General features: G+C 34.7%; 1 protein-coding gene and 1 pseudogene across 4 annotated transcripts in view; both read right to left on the reverse strand.

The window, feature by feature from the left end:
* Positions 1 to 1,123: 1,123 nt before the first annotated feature.
* LOC124897925 lies at positions 1,124 to 2,156 on the reverse strand (annotated as a pseudogene).
* Positions 2,157 to 24,243: 22,087 nt separating this feature from the next.
* LOC107852353 (leucine-rich repeat and IQ domain-containing protein 1) overlaps positions 24,244 to 27,872 on the reverse strand; it is an 8,490-nt gene continuing 4,861 nt past the window's right edge. For 2 of the 4 annotated variants that reach the window (XM_047411771.1, XM_016697416.2), the window contains 2 exons: positions 25,902 to 27,095; positions 24,244 to 24,566 (listed from right to left, as the gene is read on the reverse strand). In XM_047411771.1, coding sequence (XP_047267727.1) covers positions 24,555 to 24,566; positions 25,902 to 27,095 — 1,206 coding nt within the window. In that variant the 3' untranslated portion in view covers positions 24,244 to 24,554. Of the gene's footprint in view, positions 27,096 to 27,872 lie in introns of all 4 variants that reach the window. The other 2 variants (XM_047411770.1, XM_016697413.2) reach the window with 2 other exon arrangements.

The following is a 27,872-nucleotide window of genomic DNA, read 5'->3' on the forward strand; positions in this document are numbered from 1 at the left end:
TATTGAAATTGAAAACTTTTGCCCAAGAGGCAAAAGTTTATTCTTTAATTGCACTGATTAGATTATTAACATATATGAAACTCTTGCCTCATGGGCAAGACTTTAGAAAATTGTTGAAATTGAAAACTTTTTCCCAAGAGGAAATAATTTATTATTTAATTGCATTGATTAGATTATTAACATATACGGAACTCTTGTCTCATGGGCAAGACTTAGTTTAGAAAATTGTTGAAATTGAAAACTTTTGCCCAAGAGGTAAAAGTTTATTCTTTAATTGCATTGATTAAATTATTCACATACATGCAACTCTTGCCTCATGGCCAAGACGTAGTTTAGAAAATTGTTGTACAAATGCTATACTATTTAAATTGAAAACTTTTGTCCAAGAGGCAAAAGTTTATTCTTTAATTGCACTAATTAGATTATTAACATATATACAGCTCTTGCCTTATGGGCAAGACTTAGTTTAGAAAATTGTTGTACTGTGATTATAAACATCAAATACAAATTATTACTAATATTCTTTTGCTCAACATAGGTTTCAATATGCATTTTTTGCTTATGGTGCTTTAATCATTAAGTTACATGTTTAACCCAAATAATATTAGACGAGCTAAAATTGGGACCTAGTTAATAAATGTGTTGGTTCAATATGCAAATTTGCTACCTCTCTAGCACTAGTATTATTGACATTGACACTTCTTATTCTCGAGACCAACTGATAAAGTTATTGTTTTAGAGAATACATAATATATATATATATATAAAGGATTTTTAAGTGTGTCCACCAAGCTTCTAGTCACATTAGTTGTTAAGTGTGTTATGTGTCCAAGCTTCTAATCACTTAAGCTTTATACTGTTAAGAAGAAATTTTAACTTTCTAACGTTTGTATTCAAGTAAAAGTATGGAAAGCAAGATATTTCACAAAACACCAGTAATGTCAAACAATGTACATGAAAAAAAACAAATAAACACATAGTTCTCTCAGTAGCAAAAGAACTCAAAAACACCCTTCCCCCTTTCCCAGAGCCTGGGGCAACATATGTTGTGCACACATCAATAATTTTATTCAGCACAACTACTAGAAAAGCATGTTGTTCCCCCTCATGTGTTCTTCTTATCCTAGAACCAGGCTTCTAACAAAAAAGAAGTTGGTTCACATCTTAAAGCATTGCCATATTTAGACGTGTTGTACTTTCAGTACACGCCAGTAAGCTTCCCAACTGTTGCCTTCTGATGAAAAGAAACCATCAATTTCGAGCATTCCCTGTCGTAGAAAATAAGGAACACAATTACACTTCTTTGTCTATTCAATAAAGGGATGTACATTTACAAGTATCTTTAAAAATAAAATATACTTACAAAATCTGATTCTTACCGTAGCTGCTATGCTTCTCACAGGTTATGTTCCACTCCCTAGACACACTGAGAGTGCACTGAGTAGTAAAGATAGCTGCAGCAGCAAGCGTTGATGGTAGGAATCTAAGCATTTTATATTCAACCAGACATAGCTCGATCAATAAGAAAGACACGAGCTCCACCTGATTTAAACAATGACAAAAAGTTCTATGAGTAGTGATTTAGATTTTTGCGTTACTTCTTCATATGAAAAAGACATTTAATCGAATTTCTTATCATACTGAGAGTGTCATGTTGAACTGTAAGGCATTAACTATCAGCTTCTCCTATGGATAAGAAAATGATTGAAATCATTTAGCGAGGAAGAACAAAATGGAGATACAAGTCCTAATAATGTAAGATTTTGTTCTTTAAACTAACCATTTCAAGCACTTCTTTTCTGGCATAAGCCTTTTCAGAGATCAAAATTAGATCCTCTACTACAGGTATAGAAACCTCTTCATACTTGTAGGTAAGAAGCAAAGTTGTTATTCCAACAAGCTGAAGTTTTTTTATAATCACTGACTGAACTGCCAAGAATCTATCGATGAGATTTATAGTCAAATACAAGGTCTTCTCCATCAGTTCAAACTTGTAGTGAACCTATAAATTGGATTAGACGTTAAATGACACCTAAAATTATCATATTTTTCTGCATAAAACTCAGAAATGACATGCAACAGCAAACACTATATACCTCAATTAGTCAGTCAATGAGGATGCCTCTCATCCTTTCATTAATATCAAATTGTTGTTCCATATAGTTTGGAGGGGACGCAGCCAGGGATCTGCAATTGAAAATGACATTAAAAGAATGGGGTAAAAAATAAACCTCCATTTCTTTCCAAATTTGTAATTAAAATTGAAACAGTAATCATGCTTGATAAAATAGCATCACAATAGAAACAGCCCAAGTATACCCTCCATGTGTCTATATATCCTATGTTCTGCACCTATTAATTTACTGACTAAAAATTGCAGTCTATATTGAAATTAGACTAGCTTTTATGAGTAATTTGGCAATCTATTAAGCTTAATGAGATCCTATCCAAAAGAATTAGATAATCAGTTGAAATATATGGGACTTTTTCTAACTCTACACACCATAATCCTAATGATCATGTACAACAACAACAAACCCAGTATATTCCCACACAGTGGGGTAATGAGCATGTACAAGTTGTAAACAAAAAAAAACTTCTAACAAACAAATAGCAAGACTGGAGATAACATATCTACCTCACCTTCTTGTAGTAAGCATAGATGTCATCAATGTATTCCACTATAGTGAGTTCGTTTTTTTTATCAGAACTGTCTATGTCCATAACTAACCAATCTTCTGCATCTTCCATCCCAATTTTCTCATCTTGAATTAAAGATTTAACACATCAATGGCAATCCACAAGAATTATATTCATAGCCAATATATATAGATCATATAAGCTTACCATCCTGTAAATTTTCTCCATCATTGCTTTAGTATGTTGCACAAACATTGGCACGTTAGAATACCTAGTGGCCTTGTAATCTTCAGCATCGATAATAATGCAGTCTTCTATTTTGTTTATAATTTGTGCCACTGAGATTGGTGTCTTTGTTATCTGTGGATATACAATGTTAACAGTAGCTCAATTATAAAATAAACCAAGAGGGGACAAATACTATACTTCAACTGCTAGTTTCTGTCGTTTGTTCGTAATTTGTGCAGCTAACTTCCTGAAATATCAGTAACCCCACATACAAATTAAGCATTACTCTATCTTCAACTCTAACTTTATAAATTCTACGGCCAAGCACCTACTTAGTATCATGCAACCAAGAAATTAGCCAAGCCTTGTGATCGAATAATGAATCGGAACAGGAGGAATCTTGTTAACAGCATTGGCTTTGTTTCTATAATGAAATGAAAATAAAGTTAAAACAAGTAGACAAATCAAGATTAAACTAAAAATCAAATGACCCTCTTTCGCCCCTCTAACTATACACCTGGCTCTACTAGTGAATAGAAAAGTTAAAACTTTACACCAAAGTTACAAAGATAGCATGTAGATATTAGCCAATTCAAATATAGATTAGGATAACAAGTGAATACCGTGTCATTCAAAGGTCGACCACAAGTTACAAGTGAATAAAACCACTCCTTCGAATCCACAGCACAAGAACCAAACACTAAATATTTGGGAAACACATCTTTTTCTTTAACGTATATATTTTTGGCACTTAAAATAAATGAAAAAATGAATACAATTAGAATATATGCTTTACCATAAGTACAAAAATGACAAAATGAAAAGCTTAAAGGTAGTAAACCTACCATTTCAAGCTTGACAGATTATCAAATGCTTCAATGTCACAGACGAAAGGATGATGCTTCTAATAAAAATGGATTCCAAAGCATCCGAATCAAAATCTGCCACATATGGTACGTAATTTCATCAAATTTCCGAAAAATCCTTTCTCTAACAATGACAACTGTGTGTCATCCAAAAAGCTCGTTATCGTTGTATGATAATTTGAATCCCCTCTCCAACGGGGGGTCTGACTTAAATCAATCATTAGGATCAATAAATTACTCGACATGATTTATCTTGCTAGATATGATTACCAAAATTTACAAAGTTATAAAGATAAAAACAACTATCAAATTAAAAATTAACCAAAAAATAAGAATCAAGATGCAAAATAAAATTTATTGAAAAAAAATTGACCCAATGGCTACACAAAACACCCAAAATCTAAATCTAAAAAACCTACTTACTGGACAATAGTGAGATCAGTGAGTAGAGAAACCACCCAAAATGCATTTTCATCAAGGAGATGTAGATAGAAAAAAATAGAGTTTATAAATTAATCTATGCATTATATAATGTGATTCACGAAAAAGAAAAGTGGTTTTCAGCTCAAAAAAATTGCTAGGTAACAAATACTTTAAATGCATGCAATAAGATTAAGATAAAATGAGAGAAATTACCTAAAGTGCAGAGAGATGAATGGAAAAATTAAAAATCCTAAAGTTAGAATGCAATTACACTAAAGGGAAGAGAGAAATCCGAAGCTCAAGCTTTGAGATGAACTTTTTTTGTAGCTTTATGAAATTTCTCGTCACCTGGGCTTATTGCAATGGGTAAAACATGAAAATAAAATTAAAGAAAAAAATAAAAATTAAAAATAATAAAAATCACAATAATAAATTTAAAGGAAAAAAAAGAGTGAAAAAAAATAGAATAATAAAAGTAAAGGAAAAATTAAAAAGTGAAAATAATAAAAAATAAAATTTGAGAGATAAATGAGTATGGAAAGATTAAAAATATATTTGAGGTGTGGAGGGGTAAAATGGTACTTTTAGTATATTAAAAAGTAAGGAAGGCTATTCTTCAAAAACATTCTTATTTGGGGTCAAATATCTAAAGTCGCTCATATTTGGGTCTATGGCATGCAATTTCCTGAGTTTGATCAAACAATAAACTGATAGCATGAGTTGGACTAGACAGATCACAGATGTGAAAGATCCCAACAACAAACAATTGTCTTGTTGGTCCAGCTAGAAGAAATAAATAACCCTAATATTTAGTATGATGGCCCAAACAATGCTCTTCTACTGCTCTCATTTCATCATAGTGACTTCTGTCCATTGGTATAGTGAGAGCTTAAATATTGTTGGCCAAAAATGAGACCTCCATCAACACCTGCCCGCTCCCTAAAGTAAGAGCCCAAGGATTGGAATCCTAACTTGCCCAAAAAATATGTGATGAAGTGGTCTGGACAAGAATTTGGTGATGATGTCGGTTATTTGAGAAGAAAAAGGAACAAACTCTAAAGAAATCAAATAATCAAGCAATTTTTCACTTACAAAATGACATTCCAGTTTGATATGCTTTGTGCATTCATAAAATATGGGGTTCTTAGTTATATAAATTGCCGCTAGGTTATCTGTAATGATCCTCATACTGATTTTTATAATTTTCTATATTTTAACCATTTTGCCCTTTCTTGTGATTGTCTTATGTCACGTACAAGTTGCGGAGATGGTTGCCAATGTGTTTGAAAGTGTTTTATATGAGTTTGTGATTTTGGATATCCGTAAAGGGATTTTGTGATCTAAGCATTAGATGGTTATTTTGTTGGTTTCGTTAGATCTGGAATGTCGATTTTGGATTAGTAGAATAATTAGTTTGGGTCCCGAGCCTTTGGTTTGCATGTTAACATCTTAGATAAAAACTAGCTAAAATAGCCTAAAAGGGTGTCCTAGGCTTAATTCACTGTAAATGGCCTCTTTTTAAAAATTGGATGATTCATTGAGTCTAGAACATTTAAATTATCCTAGTAGCATTATTAGTTTATTTTTGTAGGGTCTCGGACGAATCTCGGGGGTCCCTCCGGAGGATTTTTAGACTAATAATCGTCAGCACTTGCTGACATCAGGTCCCACTTCATTGCGATCACAACCTAGTTTTCACATTGAGGTAGCTCCGGTATTTCTATCTTCGTGTTCGCGATCCCTACATTGCATTTACAAAGGATGAATTATTTCTTCATCATGATTGCGGTGGTGGGTATGGAGATCGTAGTACACTGTCGGTGGTCTTGATTGGTTCCCTTTGTTTGCGTCCAAGACTAACATTCGTCAGGGGTTGGTTTGGTTCAGATCACAATCGCGATTGGTGTCCCTCAATTGCGATAAGTTAGCATGCCTACGTAGATTTAATCCCTGTGTCGGCCCTAAAATATATTTTCTCCAATTTTGGAGCTTAGGACCTCAGAATTGGGCGATTTCAAATAGGTTTTTGAGATTTCTTCTATAGGTAAGTTCCTAAATCCTGTATTCATCATTTTTCATTGATTTTATCTTCAAAAAAACTTCATATCCCTAATTTTAAATATGACTTTTGGAGTTTTTCCCTGGTAAATTATAAAATTAATTTTCTTTGATTTAAAGTCTAATTTTACCTCATTTTTCATGGGTTTTTAGATATGAATCCTATTGATATGGTGAACTTTTTTCTAAAATAAAATCCCATTGTTGCCCTTGTATTTTCAAAAATAATTTTTAAAGCAACTTAAAGGTATGTTCTATTGAGTGACGGTTAGACCATCTATGTTGTATGAGATGAAGTATTGGTCGGTTAAGAACTTTTAAATTGAAAAGATAAAGTGGTAGAGTTGAGGATGTTGTTATAGATGTTTGGGTTTACTAGGATAAATAGAATCAGGAATGAAGTTATATATGACAAATTAGGAGTGACTTCAGTAGAAAACAAGATGTGTGAAGTGAGGTTAAGATAGTTCAGATTCAGACATGTTATGAGGAGGGATATAGATTCCCCAGTGCAGAGGTGTGAGTCGTTGGCTATGGATGGATTTAAGTGAGTTAGAGGTAGACTAAAAGAATATTAAAAAGAGGTGCTTAGACATGACATGGAGCGGTTACAACTTATTAAGGACATAACTCTAGATAGAAAGGTGCAGAGAACGCGTATGTAGAATGTTAGTGTAATGCCCCGAGAGTACACCCTAGGTGTCACACGGCGCTTACAGTCCCAAGGGACCATAAGCTAACCCATGAGCTAGTACCTGCTATGAGCACTAAATCATAAATGGGGGAGAATAACTGATATGCCATAAGGTTTTAAAAAAACTGAATTATGATATGAAGAACATAGTTATCTGAGTCTGATAAAAACACTGGAATCTAAATAAACTGAATAACTAACTATAGTGTCAATTAAAGTATGAATACTGAATAACTGACTCTAATGTCTGAAAGCCTCTAAACTAAATGACTGTGAGTTGATGGGACAGGACCCAACTAACTCCAACTAACTGCTAGACTAAAAACATAAAATAGAAATACTCCGTCCTAAAATTATGAGGACTCACCACTGCTACTACTGAGATGACTAAAATGTCTAAGCGAGGTCTGAGAAGTAGGCGTCAGAACCTATGATATAATACATCATAGTGCAAGAAAAGATATGTGATCAGTACTTTGAATGTACTGGTATGCTAAATGAGGTAGGCTAATATGCATGGTTTCATGAACATGATTAATAAATTATCTGAATATACATATAAAGCATAGAGTACTGAATAGAGAGCATGAAATTTGTAGATACTGGAAATATGTGAAATCTGTAAATACTGTGTATACATAGAAGCCTTTGAATACTGAAGGTACATAAAATCTATAAATACTGGGGATGCATGACAAAGCATATAACATAAACTGAATAAAATTTTGTAAACTAAAACATTGAAATATTGATATCTTTATGCCTTGGTCAAACCACACTGAGACTGAATTATTGGTCTGATTATTGGACTAAGACTGTGGGAGGTATCATCTAACCGATATGCCCCAATCTAATCTAATCGGGGTCTAACCTGTAACCCCAGCTAGAAGAGTGTTAATATTATACCATAGGTAATAACACTGGTTGTGTGGATCCACTACACTAATATACTGTCCTTAGGACTAAGGGTGTTAAGCCTGAACTGATGGGTGACCCCTGTGAGATAGTCAAGCCTAAACTGACGGGTGACGTCTCCTATCCTACACGGGATATGTAGTTCTAGAGTTTAGGGACTACTACTAACGACTCTACCTATCTGACGGGGAAGCCGCCATCCCTACACTCGCTCGATGCTAAATCCTACTCCCAGCTGAAAGACACTGAAATACTATATTGTTCTGAGTTTAACTGACTAATGTCTGACTATTCTGATAATGCTCATAGTATGTTCTGAAGACTATTCTATAATGTACTGAGACTTGACTAAGTAACTAACTATGGTTTTGGTGTATTCAATACCCCTAGGACTCAAAAATAATAATAGTAAAATGATACTAAAGTTTGGAGGACAAAGCGTGAAGGCTTTTATTAAATAATCACTCTTGTAGGCATTTTATCAAACACTTGGAGTTCATGGTTTGATCAAATCATAGGAATGTCATGGAACTTGTAGTAAAAGCATGAATTCAACATGAATAATACTAAATCATGATTTAATTCAAGGAATGATAACATTAAAACATGGAGAATTGAATAACAACAATAATTTCATTCAAACATGGTATAAAATCATAGTTCATAGAGATTCATGGGTGAAATCACAATTTAAAATTAAATAACTTGAAAATATCACAATTTTGTAATTTAAATAGGATACTTGTACTCCATGGATAAAAGGAACCCATGTATGAACATCTAACATACCTGAGTTAATGAATTTGGAAGGATTGATGGAGAGTTCTTTAGATTTGGCCTTGAATTTGAGAGCTAGGGTTTCTTGTTCTTGAAAAAGGGATCTTGAATTTGAGAGGAATTGAATAATGAGAAGTATTTAGGTCAATTAGGGGTTAAATTTCATGTTTAGGACGAGTTTAGGGCTTAGGAAAAAGACCCAAATACTCCTAAACGAATTTCTAAACGCAAGCTGGAAACTGAAGATCCTGATTTTGGGCCTTGGCGCGATGCGCCACTATCACGCCAAGCCACTGGAAAAAGGACTATTAAGAAACTGGACGATGGTATGACACGGTAAGATCACGGTCCTTCACTGGAATGCCATTTTGGCCACCTTCGTGATGTGCCATAATCGCAGAGGCTCACTGGAAATTGCCAAATGTGAACTGGATCCTTGGCGCGATGTGCCAACATCATGGTACCACACTGAAAACTAACAATTGTTATTTAGACTGGCTCTGCAACGCGCTAAACGTCAAAATGACAGTGTTTAATGACTGAAACTTAAGATCACCATAATTTCTTACCCGATTATCAGACTTGGGCGAATTTTATATCGTTGGAAAGCTAATTGAATTTACTGCATAATGGAAGGCCATAAACTGAAAATTAATGAGTATTTCAAAAAATTTATATATGAATATTCATATATTGGGACTTAGTTTATGCTAGGAAAATACGGGGTATTACAATTAGCAGGATAGGGGCTATTAGTTATAGCATTTCATGGGTAGTGTCTTGTTCTTGGTGTTTTTTGATGTAGTTTGTGGTTTTGAGTAGTTTTCTGGTAGTATTAATTAGTGAAAATCTTGTGATTTGTTATTGTGTGTTGTTTTATTACTATCATTTATTTCTTGTTCTTATTTATTCCTTTTCCTAAATTATTTGGTCTCGACCTGGGAGTCTGTCAAAAATAGCCTTTATACCTCGCCTCTGAGGTATTAAGATAGACTGTATATATTCTACCTTCTCCAAACCCCACTATGTGGGAATATACTGGGTATGTTGTTATTCTTATTGTGTTCTAGACCTGAAATAAATATGGTCAATATAGGTAATGTTGGACTCCTTTTGACTTGCGGATGTCATATTTGATTAGCTTGGACGTGTTTGGTTAAGATTTGAGGGAGTAGAGCTTTCGATTGATGCTTTGGACCGTCTTTTGGCTCGGGGATCTTCTTTAAAGGTAAGTCAAGATGTACCTTGACTTTGAAGTGTTTATCTGTTGTATGCTTTTTTGCTTGTATTTTTGTGTATATTTTAGGATTAGGGGTCCCACTTAGGTGAAATAGCGAGCATCTCTGTGGGTACCAGCATCTTTGATGAATTGTAGTTATATAGTTGCTTATCCTAGTTAGTCTTGGTTCTTATGAATACCCTTAGAGTAGATTGTAGATAGTTAACGCTAGGTCTTGAACATTGTTAGTGAATTTTCTATTTAAGAACTTGGATAGTGTTCAGTGATGCTCATGAAATGATATGGGTTTAGAGACCTTTTAGGGGATAACTAGGTTCTTATTATCTTTTGATGGGATGATTGAGGGTTAGTAATACTAAGGGTATGAAAATACTTTTAATAATTGATAATATTACTGGGGATTAGTATCTCTTAATAGAGCATGTTGTTAAGTAGTGTAGCTTTCCTTTTAGTATTATAATCTAATGATGACATCCCTAAAAAAATGAGACTTATCGTATGGATCACGCTAGGTTTGGGTAGTTTCGTGATATATTATTATTGGGACTTTTGTTAGTTTCATATTGTCGTATGGAGGCTTATGTGAATATCATTATTTATCTAAGAGCTTGTTTATTATTTTAATGCCCTAGAGGGGGCTTGAATTGATATTATTTTCCTTATTTGAGCATTAAATTACTTTATTTATTATTGTGACGCTCGAGTAAGGGATTGACTTGTTAATATAGGCCTTATTTAAGTGTCATTTGCCTCGATCGCTGTATTGATGTCCAAGAGAGGGTCTTGAGTTGGAAATGATGTTATTGATGTCTTATATAAATATTTATCCCAGAGGTGATCAATGATAGTTTATATCATGAATTATTTACATATTGAGTTGATTTTGAGTTCATTTATACATGTGTTGAATTGATTATTATCTTTATACTGAATGGTTTTGAGCATTATATCCTTATTTCATCCATACATATTCATGAGATTAGTACCACTGAGAAATACAGATTTTGAAATAAAATGACGCTTTTAAAAATGCCTTAAGTGAGGAATGTGTCGGTTAAGTTAATTGAGATACAAGAAATACTTTATGAAATCCTTGATCCATAAATATTAGCTAGAGAAGATGAATGGGACACTTCATAAAACCCTTGATTATGAACATTAGCCAGAGAGGTGGATTGAGATATGAGATTGTGATTTGAGAAAGTATATGAATTGCGAACTTTCCATGGGTCCTATCGTGAGAGTACTGAGACCCAGTCGGTGTATACAGAAAGTCATGTGATGACTTTCAACTATTCATCATGATCTCATCATCACAACATTGCATTGTATTGCTTTCCTTGGTATGATTTGATATTATCGTTGAGTGTTCACTTTTGTATTTAATTACCACGATTGAACCTTTTTTGTGATATTTGTATTGATCCTTTATTCTACTTCATTGCATCATCTTGTATCATCTATTATTGACATTATAGGTTGACACATTATGATATTGGGGTACGGCTATGGCTTGATTTGAGAGACTATTGTGTCACACCTTTAGGTAGTTTGATATACACTTTTATATACATTCTCACTATATTATCCCAGATTATTGGTTGAACATGTTTGATTAAGCCTGATATACTGTGTTAGAGACCTTTTTCATAATTGTTTATCATAAAACACCTAGTGTTAACTCACCTAGATTCATGAGCCTATCTAGAATTTAATCCTTTAATTATTGTGTTGGAATATCCCATTAGGATTAAGCTTCATATCTATAGGTTATATTTAGGATGATGGGAAACCTTTGTGATCTTAGGTGTATTTACGCACCTCTGTGTCATTATTTACATCTGTTTAGTCTTTTTCTGAGGACTTCTTGTATGCATAATAGAATGATAATGGTTGAATTGAGTAATTAAGTGTTAAAGTACATGTTTATAGACTTTAAAGTGTGTTCAAAATAATTTAAGAATCAAATTGGTCACATAGAGTTTAGACGAGGAAACTAATGTTACTAGCTTGAGTTATGTATTGTTCTAGTGTATCTTAGGGGACTTTATTGTGTTGTGTGCACTAATTCATCTTGTTTAATAGAATAGGAGACCATATATTATATCAAAAGCAATTCTAGGAAGCTAAAAAAGTTGGAATAAAATTGGAAAGACATCCACAAAAGTACGGGATATGAAGGAAAATGAAAGGAGTTAAATTACTAAGAAAAGTGGCATTTCTGAGCACAAGGTTGTGTCGCACCCTTAGAGATCCGAGATAAGGGTGTGACATGCCCTAATACACAAAATAAACATGAAATTATTTTAAGGGTGCTGTTTAAGTGTGTGACACGCCCTTGGTCATCCGCGATAAGGGTGTGCCACCCTCAAGGGTGAAAAGCATCCAAAAGTGATTTTTAATCCTCGTAAGTGAGGGGAAATGTTGCCAATGCATGTATTTCGTGTTAGGATACCTATGGAAAACCTAACATACTATAAAAGGAGTTCTTATTCACAATTTTATCCCATATTTGGATCAATACATGAATTGTAGAGAAGACCAGGCAATAAGGGGCTCAAACTAGGATTGTTTATTCTTAAACTTTAATTTCTTGTAGTTTTACTTTATGAACTCATATATGGTGATTATTTGTAAGACTATGAGCGGATAAGCACCCTTATTATAGAGTTGAGACTACAAACATAAGTGTATAATTATGGTTTGATTGTTGGTTTCTATCTTTATCAAGTATGTGATTGTTCTTACATTCTAATTTTACTATTCTAAAGCATCATGAACTTTAGGATAAATCTAAGTCACAAAATGAATTGACCATAAGAGTAGAGGGATGGAATGAGGAATGTAAAGAGTAAGGATCATATCTTTAACCATTAAATACTGATTATTAGAGGATGATTTGCGATTAGGTTAGAGATATACCTAAACGCCTCACTTGGCTAATGAAATGGGAAGATAGTTTAATGCATCCATATTAAAGACTCACATCCTCGCAAAACGGTGTAATTATGATATTAATTAGGGTAGATGACTTATAGGAAGACCGTTCCCAATCACGATAAACACCAATACCGGCTAGAAATCATAGCTATGCATGAATATGAAGTAAATGCCCGACCTTGGAAATTCTCCATATATTATTTACAATCCAAATCTTATATCGTTGTTAAATTTTGTTACAAGTTATAATTACAAAACTCAAATCTTGTTTGGATACAATTCACACTTGTTTAATCTTGTTAGTAATGTTAGAATTGAATAGTTTGCTAGTCACCAAGTCCTTGTGGGATTGATATTCAGCTCGAAAGAGCCACTTTACTACTTAAATGATCACATACACTTGCATGTGCACTAGGATGCAACAAGTTTTTGGTGTCGTTATTGGAGACTTAGAAATTCGCAACTACCTTACTTTTAGTCTTGCTATTTTACTTTATAAGTGCTAACAACTTGATCTTAGCTTTTAAACTTGTAGGTACAGGTCTAAAACTCAAGTAAGCTGACAAGGGAAAGAAAATTGGTTGACCCATATCCTAAACCTGGGCAATGTTTACATCAGCAAAGCAGAGAAACGATCCTTCTATATCATATCCCATAAGTTCAAAAGGAAGAAGTTAATCCTGTAAACATAGGTGACAACAACCAGTTCGTAGAACAGTACATGAAGTGGCAATCCCACTATAACCAATGTTACCTCCGTCATTCGCAGACCAAAACCTAAAGGTAGATTTGAGCTCAAATAGAATATGGTGCAGTTATTGCACAACAATAGGCAATTCACAAGCCTATCACATAGGGACCTACAAGTTCATTTACAAAACTTCTTGGAGATCAGTGACACCTTATTCCCATTAGAGTCTCCACATACGAGATGAGGCTTACTCTATTCCCCTTCTCACTATTAGGGAAAGTAAAGAAATGGTTGAAGGCAGAACCTTCAAACTCCATTACTACATGGGATAAGATAGTGAAGAAGTTCCACATCCGATTCTTTTTGTCTGGCAAAACTGCAAGTTACGGAGTGAAATTATGAGTTTTATCCAAAAGACAGATGAGAACTTATCTTATACATGGGATAGGTTCAAATCACTTCTCAGGGACTGCCCGTACCACTAACAAACTAATGAGGTATTGGCTCATACTTTTGTTGAAGCTCTTGACCACACTAAAAAAATTTTGTTAGATTCAACTTCAAGTGGTCAAGTCCTGGAGAAAACTTATAATGATCTACACACTTTGTTGAATCAAATTGTACAAAGTAATCCTAAATGGCAAGGTGATATGACCAGAAGTGCAGTGAAAAAATCGGTCAGGATAATTAAAGTGGATAGTGTTATAGCTTTGGCCGCATAGTTGGCCTCTTTTCAAAATCAAATGATGACACAGTTTAGTAAGTTGAGTGTGAACCAACCTCATGCCTAAGTAAAATTAGTCCAGTAGACCCCGTCTTGCTATGAGATTTTTGGTATTAGTGGACACTTTGTATACTCATGCGGAGAAAATTCAGAGTCAATTAGCTTTGTGAGCAATGCATATAAGGGTAATAAAAATTATGATAATGCCTACAACTGTAATAATCAGGATCAGACTCAACAATTTCAACAGAAACATAACACTTATGCTAGTAATATCAAGGAGACACTTAAAAATATCCTAGTCAATCAAGAACAAATGGTTGCAGAGATTAAAAATCAGCAACTCGCTCAAAAGAATCTAGAGACATAGTTCGGGTTGTTAGCTCTGTTTCAGAATAGAAGACCTCAAGGAGGTTTGCCAAGTGGCACAGAAAATCTGAAGTAGGTAATGAAAATCACCTTGAGAAGTGGTAGAAAATTGATCGACAGACCTCTAACAAAAAATCAGAAGGTACAGGCAGAGTTAGTCCCACGGCATACAGAGGAAAAGCAAGTGCAAACCAAAGATGTTGATAATTTAGGGAAGTCTAAGTACCCAAAAAAGGCAGTTGAGTGTATACAAGAGAGACCACCACCACCACTGTTCCTTTAAAGTTCGAAAAGGCTAAAGAGGATGCATGATTTTAAGAAATTCTTTGATACATTCATAGAACTTCACATTAACCTTCCTTTGTTAGATATTTTGCATGGAATTTCTAAGTACGTTAAGTACTTGAAGGATGCGGTGACCAATAATACAAAGTTGTGTGATATCAAGAAGGTGTCACTTACTGAGGAGTACAGTTCAATTATGATGATCAAGATGCCAACAAAGCTGAAGGACCTGAGGAGCTTTACCCTCCCCATACAAATTGGTAAAAGTAATGTAGTCCATGCTTTGAATGACTTAGGGTGCGAATATATTTTATTCGTCTATCTGTTTTTAATACTCTTAGATTGAAAAACCGAGGTCATATTCAGTGGTGCTCTAAATGACGGATAGAACTAGAGTAGTGCTTGGAAGAATTATTGAGGACATGCTCATTAAGGTTTATAAGTTCATTATTCCTACTAATTTTACTGTGCTTGATTATGATGCAAATGACAAGGTACCGATCATACTGCGCATCCATTCCTAGCGATAAAAGAATCCCTAATTGATGTCAGAGAGAGCACTCTAGCAATGAAAGTGAATAATGAAGATGTGGTCTTTAAGGTATACAAAACACTCAATCCATCCTCGAACTATAGGGATTTATACATGATTAAACCTATAGAAGTAGATGAGTGTGGGGTGGAGGAGTGTAAGCCTCCAATGACCTCTTCAGACACTCTCATAGAGTGGCCCAAATCACCTATTAAACCTGATATTTTAAAACATGAGAAGAATCCTAAAAAGAAAAGAGTAGAGTAAGTTGTATACCTTAAGAGTAGACACTCAAGAGGTTAGAAAGAGTGAATAGATGTGTCTGAGTATGTAATACCCCACAAAATCCAAAGCTTAACTCAGTCTTTTAAGCTTGCTAAGGGGGTCCCAGACTTAGAAAATTCTAGGTAAGTATTCAGACTTAGTATTATTTTGGCCTTCGTAAGTTGGCAACTCTATTTCACGACTTTTATGACCTTATGATCTTTAGATTGATTCATGATTAGGAATGTCAGTAGGTGTTCCCGAACATGTTTTGTATTTTTCAAACCTCATTTAGAACATATTCAAGTGACCAAACAGTGAGTCGATGCGATCTCGACACGTCTGTCATCCATTGCATAGACAGATAATTTTTCTCTCAGCTCAGTGTAAATTCTAGTGAATCGACGCAGACTCGACGTGGTGCGTTGGCCATCACGTCAATGCCAATGATGCGATGCAATATGTTGGCCATTATGTCGATGTCAATAATGCAGCGAGTCGGTCTGTGCATCGATAATTTAATTTTCAGTTATTAAAAGATGCATCCTTAGGGGTATTTGGGTCTTTTCCCATGTCCTTCAGCCCCCAAAAACATGAAATTTATCCTTTTATTTGCAACATACACTTATTATTTCACAAATTTCTCAAGAACAAAAACCCTAGGTGATTGAATTTCAAATTCAAGGCTCAAGATTCCACCATTAATATTCAAGAATTTAGCTACCAAGGTATGTGAAGTGTTCATCCAATGGTTCCTTTCACCCTTGGAGTCCAAGAAACTCTTTTAAACCTCAAGTAGTTTGATTTCATGATTTCCATGATTGGAATTTATGTGTATTCATGATTATTATTTGAGTTAGGTTCCTATTTCATGATTTATTATGCGTTTTATGTGGAATTGATTATTATGTGTGTAGATTTGTGTGAATCCATGATTAAACCCTTGAAATTATGAAATTGGAATTGAATCATGATGCTCACATGTTGTTTAGTATTATGTGCATATACTATGCCTTGCAAGTGTTTGATAAAATGCCTCTATAGGTACATTATGAACAAGTGTGCATTTTTATGCTATGCAAGATCATGTGATGCTTTACTTTTCATGCTATCGAGTCCTGGGGGTATTTATACCCGACAATTTAGCTATTTACCTAGAGCTAGTGTTAGTTATAGAATAATCTCTATAATGCCTCGATCAGTAGAATTCAGTCACGTTACAATCAATAGTACTTTCAGTCAGTTACAGGACTCAAGAAAACTCAGTAGACTCAGTATCATGTCCATTCTAGTTCAGCATTCAGTTCATACCTCAGTAAACTCAGTCAGCTAAAAGAATTTAGTAGTATTCCATCAGTTAACGGAACTCATTAAACTCAGTAACGGTTTTAGACAAGCCTAGTATGAAGTAGGAAACTCAATTCAGTGTCTATTCAGTTGAGAGTAGGATTCAGTACCGAGCTAGCCTAGGGATGAGGGAATTCCTGCCAGCAAAGGGTTTGACCCTTAGTAGCAATCCCTATATTACAAAACTATGTAGCCAGCGTAGGTTGAGATATCTTACTGCCAGATATTATGAGGGTTGATACATCTTATTTTAATTTTTCTGCCAGTGAGGATTAATAAAAGAACTTCTTGTCAGAGAGGGTTAACTCACAACTTGTCTTTACCCGTGGTACGGTATTGACACCCTTCCAACTAGGGTTACAGGTTGGACTCCAATCTATTTAGAAAGGGGTATGTCGGTTAGATGAGTACCTTCCATAGTCTCAATTTCAGATTCAGTATCAGTACAAAACTCTATTCAGTTTTATAGATTCAGGACTGTCAGACATAATTACTCAATTCAATACGGAACTCAGTATAGTTCCACAGAATCAAGACTGTCAGATACAGTCACTTAGTTATCAGCTACACAGTATCAGTAAACTCAGATATCAGTAATTCAATATCAGTATACTCAGATATCAGTTAATCAGTATTCATACTCAGTATCCAGTGTTATCACGATCTCAGTTACAATATACGTATTCATGCATGTACTCTCATTCAGTTATATTCATGTCATTCAATCAGTATTTTTCATGCATATAAACCCATGCATTTCATCCTACCTTACTTAGCATACCAGTACATTCAAAGTACTGACGCATACTTTTCTCTTGCGCTATGATGTTTTATATCATAGGTTCAGACACTCGGGCTCCCAATCATACTTAGTAGTTCAGATATTCAGCTGACAGAGTTAGTGGTAAGTCCTTCTAGTTCAAGAACATGATGATTATTTCAGTAGTTCAGCTTATTTCATTAGTTCAGAGTTAGTTGGGGACTTGTCCCATCAACTCCATATTTTAGATAGTTTAGAGGCTTTTCAGACTAGAGTATTTTTAGACAGATATTTCAATTCTGGTATTTGTTATACTGTATTCAATTTTACTATAGTATTGAACCTTATGGCATGTTTTTCACCTAATTTCTACATATTACAGTACTATTATTCAGTTATTACAGCAGGTACCAGTCATGGGTTAGCTTGTGATTATGAGTACTGTATAGCATCCAGGGTATAGACTCGGGGCATTATAGAGTAGGGGGAAAAGGTTGAAGAAATATGGATGAAGAGTAATGATGTGGGTCATGTCGCGATACTAAATCAAGCGCCACTTAGGAGGCAACCCAAGTTAGGGTAGGCATTTTATTTTCTAGTTTTCTTTATATTACCATTGTTTTTGTTATGTTTTGAGTCACAGGTTGATGGCAAGTTTGAGTACTGGATATCTAAGTTAAAGATCATGGAAAAGACTATTGCGGGGTCCATCAAAACTCATTGATGATTAAAATGCTACTAGATAGCCCTAGGGGCCTCAAAAAGTATTTTTATCCTTACTTTTGAGTTATACTTTGGGGACAAAGTGTGAATTTAAGTGTGGGGTGGGAGATCTTCCGATTGGTTAGAGTGAAGTGCTACTATAGGATTTCTATTTCAGTTATTTTCTATTTTTTGTCTAAATTTAAAAAAAATTATAAGAAAATTTTCTCTTTGTTTATTTTTATATTTTGTTATTAGTGTCAGTCGAGTAGGGTCACACTTCACCCACCCCTTGGTTTTTCTTTTTGGTTCTTTTCTGAGGGGACGCTCTTTGAACTCGGTATCCCTTTCATTTTTTAGAGTAAATTTTAAAAGAAAATCTATGAGATGTTCTGCTCGTTTCTAAGTATGATTACATGATGCAAGTTGGGTTTGAATGTAAAAGCATGTATATTATGTTGAATGATTTAAGACACCTAGGATCGGTTATATGACTTTGGAGCCATTTTGGCTTAACTTTGGATTCATGTTATTGCTTTGTTTATAGTCTATAGAGATCTTACTTAATTTGAGAATGTGCCACATGTGAGTGAGATCTTTTGTTGTATTTCTTATTGCATATTCATGTATAGAACTTGCCTAGTGTATGTGCAAAGAGAAATAAAGAATGTGGAATTTAGGAGATGATATAGGAATTTCTATGATAGCAATGTTTTATACCCTCTTTATCTAACCTTGTTGTACGATCTTAGTCAACCCGTTGAGCCTTTAGCCTATTTATTGGTCGCCTCATATATAGCTTATTCTCTTTTTTAAATCGACATGAATTTGATCCAAAGCTCCTAAAAACTTTAGTTGAAAAACTTAATATGACTAAGGAGTGTAAAAATAAGAAGGAAAGAGGTAAAAGAGAAGCCCCAAAATAGTAGCTATTGGTGTGTGAAGAGTTTATGTGTTGTGATTGGGAGGGTGTAATGAAAAGAGAAAAATTGATCAAAAGTAAATCATGAGTTGATTAAGAATACTCCCTCCGTACTATGTGAACTAGCTTAAAGATATGGGGGAAAACAAAAGAGAGTGGGAAGATAGAAGTGGTGAAAGTTTGGTTGTTTAGAAAGGATCCTAATGTCTAGTGTGACATATTAAAGCGCTTAGGGAAGACAGTCACTATTATTGACCAGAATAGTTCCTACCCATCCCTTAGCCTACATTACAACCTGTAAAGTCCTATTTGATCTTGATCCTTGATGTTCTGATATTAGTAGAGTACTACACTAAGGGAAAGAATATGGTTCATCTTATGTGACATGAGAATTCTTTGAGAGAGTGAGCGAAATTTGATTCTTACACCCATTTTTATGATAAATTGCAGCTTTATAAGTAAATATGGGTAACTCTCTTGTGGTGAAGGAACATGTTTGATGATAGTTAGATAACTTGTATGATCTCTATGAGTGGGTAATGAATTTTACAGCTTGGTAGAGTTAATTCTTGAGGTTAGGATGTTTTAAGTAGTGTTCATTAGTTTTCAAATGTATATGACAAGCTTAATGTAGAACTTGTTATTCATGTAGTCATTATGGTGCTAGCTTGAGTGTTTTACTTATAGAAGTAATGTTGTAGTCTTCCTTGGATGGTTCTCAATGTAAAGAGTTGTTTGAAGATGAACAAGCCTTTAAGTGCAGAGTGGTTAGCTTAGGTGTATTTATGCACCTAAGAGTCAATATCCACATGCATTAAGTCTAGTTTTCATGACTTCTTGTGCGCATAATGAAGTGTTAATGGTTGAATTAAGCAATTAAGTGTTAAAGTACATGTTTATAGGGTTTAATCTGTGTTCAAAATATGTTAAGAATCAAATTGGTCACATAGAGTTTAGACGAGAAAACTAGTGTTACTAGTTTGTGCTATATATTGTTCTAGTGTATCTTGGTGGACTCTATTGTGTTGTGTGCATTAATTAATCTTGTTTAATTATATCGGAGACAATGAATGACGTTAAAATCAATAATCTGAATCTAAAAAAATTGGAATAAATTTTAAAGGCATCCAAAAAGTGCAGGACATGATGGCAAACAAAAAGAGTTAACTACTAAGAAAAGTGGCATTTCTGAGCACAAGGGCGTGCCACACCCTCAAAGCTCCAAGATAAGGGTGTTCCATGCCCTAAGACACAAATTAAACATGAAGTTAAAATAAGGGTTCGCGTTAAGGGAGTGAAACTCCCTTGGTCATCCGCAATAAGGGTGTGTCACGCCCAAGGAAGAAAAGCGTCCAAAAGTGATTTTTAAGGCTTGTAAGTGAGTGGAAATGTCATCAATACACGTATTTCATGTAGGGATATATATGGACGACCTAAAACATTATAAAAGGAGCACTTATTCACAATTTTATCCCATCTTTCGATCAATACACGAATTGAAGAGAAGACAAGGCTCTAAGGGGCTCAAACTAGGGTTCTTTATTCTTAAACATTAATTTCCTGCAGTTTTACTTTATGAACTCATCTATGGTTATTCCTTGTAAGACTATGAATGGATAAACACGCTCATTCTAGGGTTGAGGCTACAAACATAAGTGTATAATTATGGTTTGATTGTTGGTTTTTATATTTATCAAGTATGCGATTGTTCTTACATTCTTATTTTAGTATTTTGAAGTGTCATGAACTTTAGGATAAATCTAAGTCCCAAAACAAATTGACCATTGGAGTGGAGGGATAAAATTAGGAATGTAAGGAGTGTGGATCATATCTTTAATCATTAGATACTAATTGTTAGAGGATGATTTGCGGTTAGGATAGAGATATACCTAAACACCTCACTTGGTTAATGAAACAGGAAAATAGTTTAATGCATCCAAATTACAGACTCACATCTCTGCTCAACGCTGCAGTTGTGAGATTAATTTAGATAATCCATATTAATTTACTATGTCATTCATCCATATTAATCTTGTTAACAACATAAACATACTATGATGTATCAAGAATTTATCTAATAGTCAAATTCAACCGATCTATGTATGGACTTCCAAATTCAAGATGATTTATATTTAGGTTTATAATTATTACATTTGCACCTCGAACATGTTTCTTCTGTAGATGTTAGGTTACATGTGAGCTTCTGCCAAAGAAATTATAACTAAACAAACATGAGTGGGACAAGACAATAACAGATGGAGGGGGCGGATTTTCCTTTTGTGATTAAAAATGTTATTATTTTTAAATAATAAATAAATAATTGATTAGTGATGTGTTTGTGTCAAGTGTCAATAAAAGAGAAAAAGATATAAGTTTTATTTTAGGAAATTAAAAGAAACATGTTATCTGGCTTTATTCACGCGCGTATGGAATGTGAGAAACATTTTTTTTGCCACATCAATATTTGGTGCTTAATGGATGCACTTTTTGAATAGAGCATCAATATGAGCCAGGCCCGGCACATAATGTGATAGAATTAGGCTTCGATTTTTATAGTTGGTTTAAGAATAAGGTTTTTTAACTCGATTTTAGATATTTAAATAATTAATTATTTTTATAAAATATATAAATAATTAAAATATTAAATACTAAATTTTTTAAGGAATCAGATATGTTTGATGAAGATGATGTGATGATGCTAAACATGTCATAAGTGTCATGAGAGTTTTTTTTTTTTGACGAGTTCTTTTTCACTTTTAGTGAATTAAATATTGACACTTTTTATATTTTATTGTGATCAATGGGAAGAAAATTAGGTTAATATTGCTATTAGCTAATTATATTATTAGTCACTAACTGTTTAGTTTATTTATCAATATCTTTATTTGGTTTGGATTTAGTATCATGTCAAAGTTATTTAATTTCGTAGATTATTAGAATTTTTTGTAAATTGTGGACTTGATTGACAAGTAGTAACTTCATGTAATATTATATTGTAAATATTTATGTAATTAATATTTTAAAATTTAAATTATGATGATAAAAATAATATGTTTAAAAACGTGGACTGGCCCGCGGAAGCCCGCAGCCCACAGAGTGATGGGTTGGGCTTACTATTTTTTGGCTCATCATCTTAATGGGCCAGCCCGGCCTGACCCGTCAAACTCCAAAGCCCTTGTGGGCTAGCCCAGGTGGGCTGGGCCGACCCGTATCGACAGCTCTAATTTTGAGTAATTTAAGTTTTCAATAAGTACTAATCTTAAGTTAGGTGGCTAAGTGAATTTCTTAGACAACTTTAAGAGTCCTTTGATGACTTAAGCCAAAAAATATATTGTATTAAAATCTGTGGCAAATACACAACTTATGGCTTAAATTCATCCACGAAAAATCTCATTTTATGTAGAAGTCGATTTAGCGTGACTAAGTCGTTACTTAACTTTTTTTCATTTTATTTTTTACTACGATTTAATAATTCTATTTTTCATATTATAATTTTTTTTATAATCGTGATGTCTATGCCAGCTTCCGCGTACCTCGACTAAATTCATGAGATACCTGCCATCTCCCACCAGTAATAGATATTACGTAATTATGTCCAACAATGCTAGAACGGATGAGAAGAAATCACCTAGTATTTGTCAACAATAACAAATCCAGTGTATTCCCACAAAGTGATGTCTGGGGAGGATAAAATGTACACAGCCCATACCGCTACCTCCGAAGAAGTAGAGAGGCGGTTTTCGAAATCACCTGGTATTTTTCTCTATTGAAAATTAAACTCAAAAGATTTCATGATATTCAACCCAACTTCACTGAACCACTAAAACATATCCTTGGATGCGTTTTCATATTTATAACTTTGTACACTTTTAAAATCATATCAAAAATTTACTCTTATTTTTGATATACGACACAATGAAATAGTGAAAACGATATAATATATTCAAATATTATATTCATTAAAATATTACAATATAACATATTATGAAATAATATCTACCCAGAGATTTCATAATACCTACCCAGAGTATATGCTTCTACAAAGATCACTCAAGAATATATTAGAAACCTCTGATAAAACGTTCGTCTATCACGCAACAGATAAAAGTACATTAGATAATGCAGGAATTGTTTACTTACCCATTCAATAACTTGGGCATGGGACGTTCCAGAAAATGGGAATCGTGGGATAAATTCAATATATGCACAACACCATTTTCAGGCCTTTAGGATGATATCTTTCCTTTGCTATACTTGGCTGAAATATCACAATCATTTGGTAAAATTTCTTTATTTTATTTTTGCTTTTGATTAATTGGCAAAAAGTGAGAATATTGTATGTTTCCTAGCTACTCCCTATTAAAACATCATACTGGTTGAAAAATCCACAAGTGGGGTTTTAGGATGTAAAATATATGCAAACTTTACCCTAGAACGACTATTTTCGGAGAATCCTTGTCTCAATTATAGGTAAATTACTCCCTATCACAACATATCTAGTGAGATCCCACAAGTAAAGTTTTTGGGGGGATAAAATGTATGTAGACATTGCCCCTACTTTGTGGAGGTAGAAAGACTATCTCCGGAGGACCCTCGTCTCAACTATAGCAAATTGAAGTAGTTACTTCTTATTTCAACAAACCCAGTGAAATCCTAAGTGGGGTTTGAGAAGGATAAAATGTATGTAGACCTTACCCCTACCTTGTGAAAGAAAAAATACTATTTCCAAAGGACCCTCACCTCAAGTACATCAAAGTAGGTAAGCCACTCCCTATTATACACTGAAATATAGAAAAATATAAAAGCAAAAATGGAAAGATGATCCACCCATGAATCATGAACGGGGAAAATATCCCAAGAAGATCATGCTCCAAGAAATCCAAGTTTAAAATAATATAAAACCTGAAGGAAATAAGTCTGGCTTTTTTACAGTATCAAGAAAATGTCTAGGTTCTGATATTTACTACGATATCCCAACTGGAATTCCATTTGAGTTCAGAAGAATGACAGAGAAATGAAATCCACCCAAGAGAGAGCTTCATATACGCTAAACTTTTTGGTATAACCATTAGGTATCTGGTACTCACTAACCCAGCCAAACTGGATCCGCACCAAACAAGCTTCATGAAAGCGGAAGCGTTTCCACAAATTAATTTCACCATTCCCAGGAGCTTTATTTATATACACACCTGCAAAGCTCATACAGATTTGCCTATAATTAGTTGAATTCCTTGAATAGACATGGGAACTCAAGTATAACATTAGACAAGTAAATATATCAATCAATCAACTACACATAAATCCCAAACAAAGAAGAGAGATAAATTGACCATCTTAAAGAAGTGTACACAATGGCAAGAGCAGGAAAGCATTTCAGACGAATTAACGGCAATGGTTCAGACTTCAGGACAGAGAACTGCAGCTAACCAGACAAATCTCAAGTCTATTTCACTTTAATAAACCTAAACAGTCTAAAGTCTTCCTCTTCCACACCATATGACAAACTTGTGAAGTTGACTAAAGCCTGTGAAGAGTTCAGATTTTTTGAAGGTCTCTACTTCATGAAGATTTTTCATCACTTTACACCAAAATGTTAGCTAAGAATGGATTGAGACATGCAGGACTTCTAACAGATCAAAAGTCAGTAACTGGCTCAGAGATGAATAATGTCACACCAAAGCTTCTTAAACTCATTAAGAATCAAGCATTAACTTCCCTTTCACAGATTAGTACTTCATTGCTGGATTACTCTATTGTAACCCCTACTGTACAGAGCAAAACATAAAGAACAGCGAACTACAAGCGATTAGTAAATAATGTTGTAGCTTCTTTCAAATAAGTATGTCAGTCAAGCTATTAGTTCAAATTAATATATTTTACCTCTACTGCACAGGGCCAAGTTTGAAAATATAAGAGAAATACAAGCAACTAATATTTATCTACTAACATTTGAACTTCTGGGATTTATCTCAGTTTATACCATTTGTCCTTTTAAGAGAGAGAATCAAGAAACTGCAATGCTCACTTCAATGTGTGTTCCTACGCCTTCCTAGACCCCGATCATTTTGTTTCTTCGTTAGCTTCTTAGACGATCCCAAGTCCTTCAAAAGTATAGTATCTGGATCAGCCCCAGCCTCCTTGCCCTTGAGAGCCCTCCCACAACGCCTATCTTTTGGTTGCTTCAAGTGTACCTCATCCTGATGATCCTCCAAACATAACACTTCCTCCTTTGTTGCCAATGCTGAAATTGTACCAGCATCTATCTTGGCCCCATCCTCCTTGTACTTAGGCAGCCTCCGACAACGCTGGTTTTTTGGTTGCTTCAAGTGCACCTCATGTTGAGGATCAATCAAGTTCAACACATCCTCCCTTATTTCCAATGCCAACGGCTCTTCTATTTGCACTAACTGTAGCTCCGTTGAGGTATGTAATGGCCTAGAGGTGCTTAAAGGTTCTCCCATATGTACTAAATGTTGATTCATTGAGTCACACAATAGCAATTGTTCCACTTTAGAGGTACTTACTGATTTAGGTTCATCTGGGGTTTTGCTCCAGCGCTTTAGTTGTCTTTGTGCACGATCTGTTTCAGATGACTTCTCAATGGACGGCTGCTTTGCTTCTGATGAGCTCTCAATTGCCAACTGTACTTGCCTTCTGTATCTGCCTGAAATAGGTTGCTCCTGTTGCTGACATTGAAAAGCTGCATTTGGAGTTACTGCTGCTTTCTTTTGCGCCCTAGTCAAAGTTCGCATTGGCCTAATATTTTGCTGCCAGCCATGGTGCTTCTTTTGCTGCTTCTTAGTTTTCAGCAGATCCTCCGCAACAGACTTCTCTTCACCAGGTCTTTCAGAACTCGTAGTCTTCAGCAGATCCTCAGCAACAGACTCTTCTTCACCAGGTCTTTCAGAACTTTGAGTCTTCAGCAGATCGCCAGCAACAGACTCCTCTTCACCAGGTCTCTCGGAACTCTGATGCACAACAGGATCTTCCTTTGGTAAGTCTAATTCGACTGATGAGGAGGCATGTGCTTTGTTTACTGTGGCATCCTCCACCACCAGAAACTCAAAACCTGGAGGTGCTTCAGGACTTAAAATTTGAGGCAGGTTATCTCCAGGTTGTTCATTTTCTAGAATTTCTAGTGGATATAAGTTACTAATATTAGCTGTTTCCTCAACTCTGGTGAGACTATACTTCGACTGCTGCAATTCTGGATCCTGTAAATGCTCACTTTGTGATTCAAGCTGTTCTTTCTCCTTTTGTTTATTTACTCTATTACATTGAACTCTTCTATGAAAAACTCTATTTCCAGCGACATAATTTTGCTGGCCACTTAATTGCGCATCTTCATTTTGTTGCTCAGCCAAATCCTTCGGTTCTTTAACTTCTACATCATCATGCTGCACCTGCTTTTCCTCCTCCTTTTCCCGGTGCAGTGGCTTCTTTTGTTTAATTTCTGAATTCCCCCTTCTCTTCCTCTTTAAATACTTCCTCTTCCTCCTCCTCTTTCGATTCAACGTTTTGTTGTCACCAGGAAGCACAAACCGTCCTCCATCAATCATAATGATCTCTCCCTTTTCAGTCATCTTCTGTAGATGATGTTTCAGCATTGTCATATGAGCCCATGGCAAACTGTCATGCTCTTTCTTGATAAATGTAGATATTGAGTCTTCTGTGGATCCCCCCTTTTCATTCAATTCCTGCAAGGCCTTTTCAATCATCTATAACAAAAGGAAACATTGGATTAGACTACAAACACACATTAACAAAAAATGAGAATAAATATTTCCTTTTTCAGAAGTGATTATTACCCAACAATTTTAATCAAAAAGCCCCTATACACATAATCACAGAAAAAATTCTCTTTTCTCTGAACTCATACACACATAGGAACTAGAAAGGCTAGCTTCTTTTCTGTTTTTTTGAAACCGAACTAAGAAGGCTAGCTTTCCAAGCAGTCACAATAAAAAAGACATCCAAGGATTCATTTTTTCTAGCACACACACATGATACAAACACAAAACCTTCTGAGTATGTATATGTGCTTTGCTGCTAAAAAACTTGCACAGTTTCAACAACAACATCCCCAACCTTACTCCTACAGGTCAAGTAAAGCATCTCACAGGGTACAGTTTCAATAGCATACTAATTTCAGTCATCTCAGAGGTAAGCCCTCCTTCAATCAAGCCAAATTTTTTCGACAAAAGACTAATGTGTGAAGTAAAACTTCGTACAACTCAGTTACAACAATTAAATATAATGAAAGATACTAAATTTACATGAACAGATCAGTTTTCCAAGCATTAAAAAGGACGATCTAAGATGGTTATGAAGAACAACCTCCTGCATACTTTCCTTTGCTACTAAAATCCTTGGGGCACAGTTTCAATAAAATACAGACACAATAAAAAGGGATAGTACAGTCCACTATAACTCCCCCTAAGCATGGGGTCGGGAAGGACTAGACAAAAGGGTCTACTGTACACAACCCTTACCCT

This window comes from Capsicum annuum, chromosome 4 (assembly GCF_002878395.1).
Source record: "Capsicum annuum cultivar UCD-10X-F1 chromosome 4, UCD10Xv1.1, whole genome shotgun sequence".
Lineage (NCBI taxonomy): Eukaryota > Viridiplantae > Streptophyta > Magnoliopsida > Solanales > Solanaceae > Capsicum > Capsicum annuum.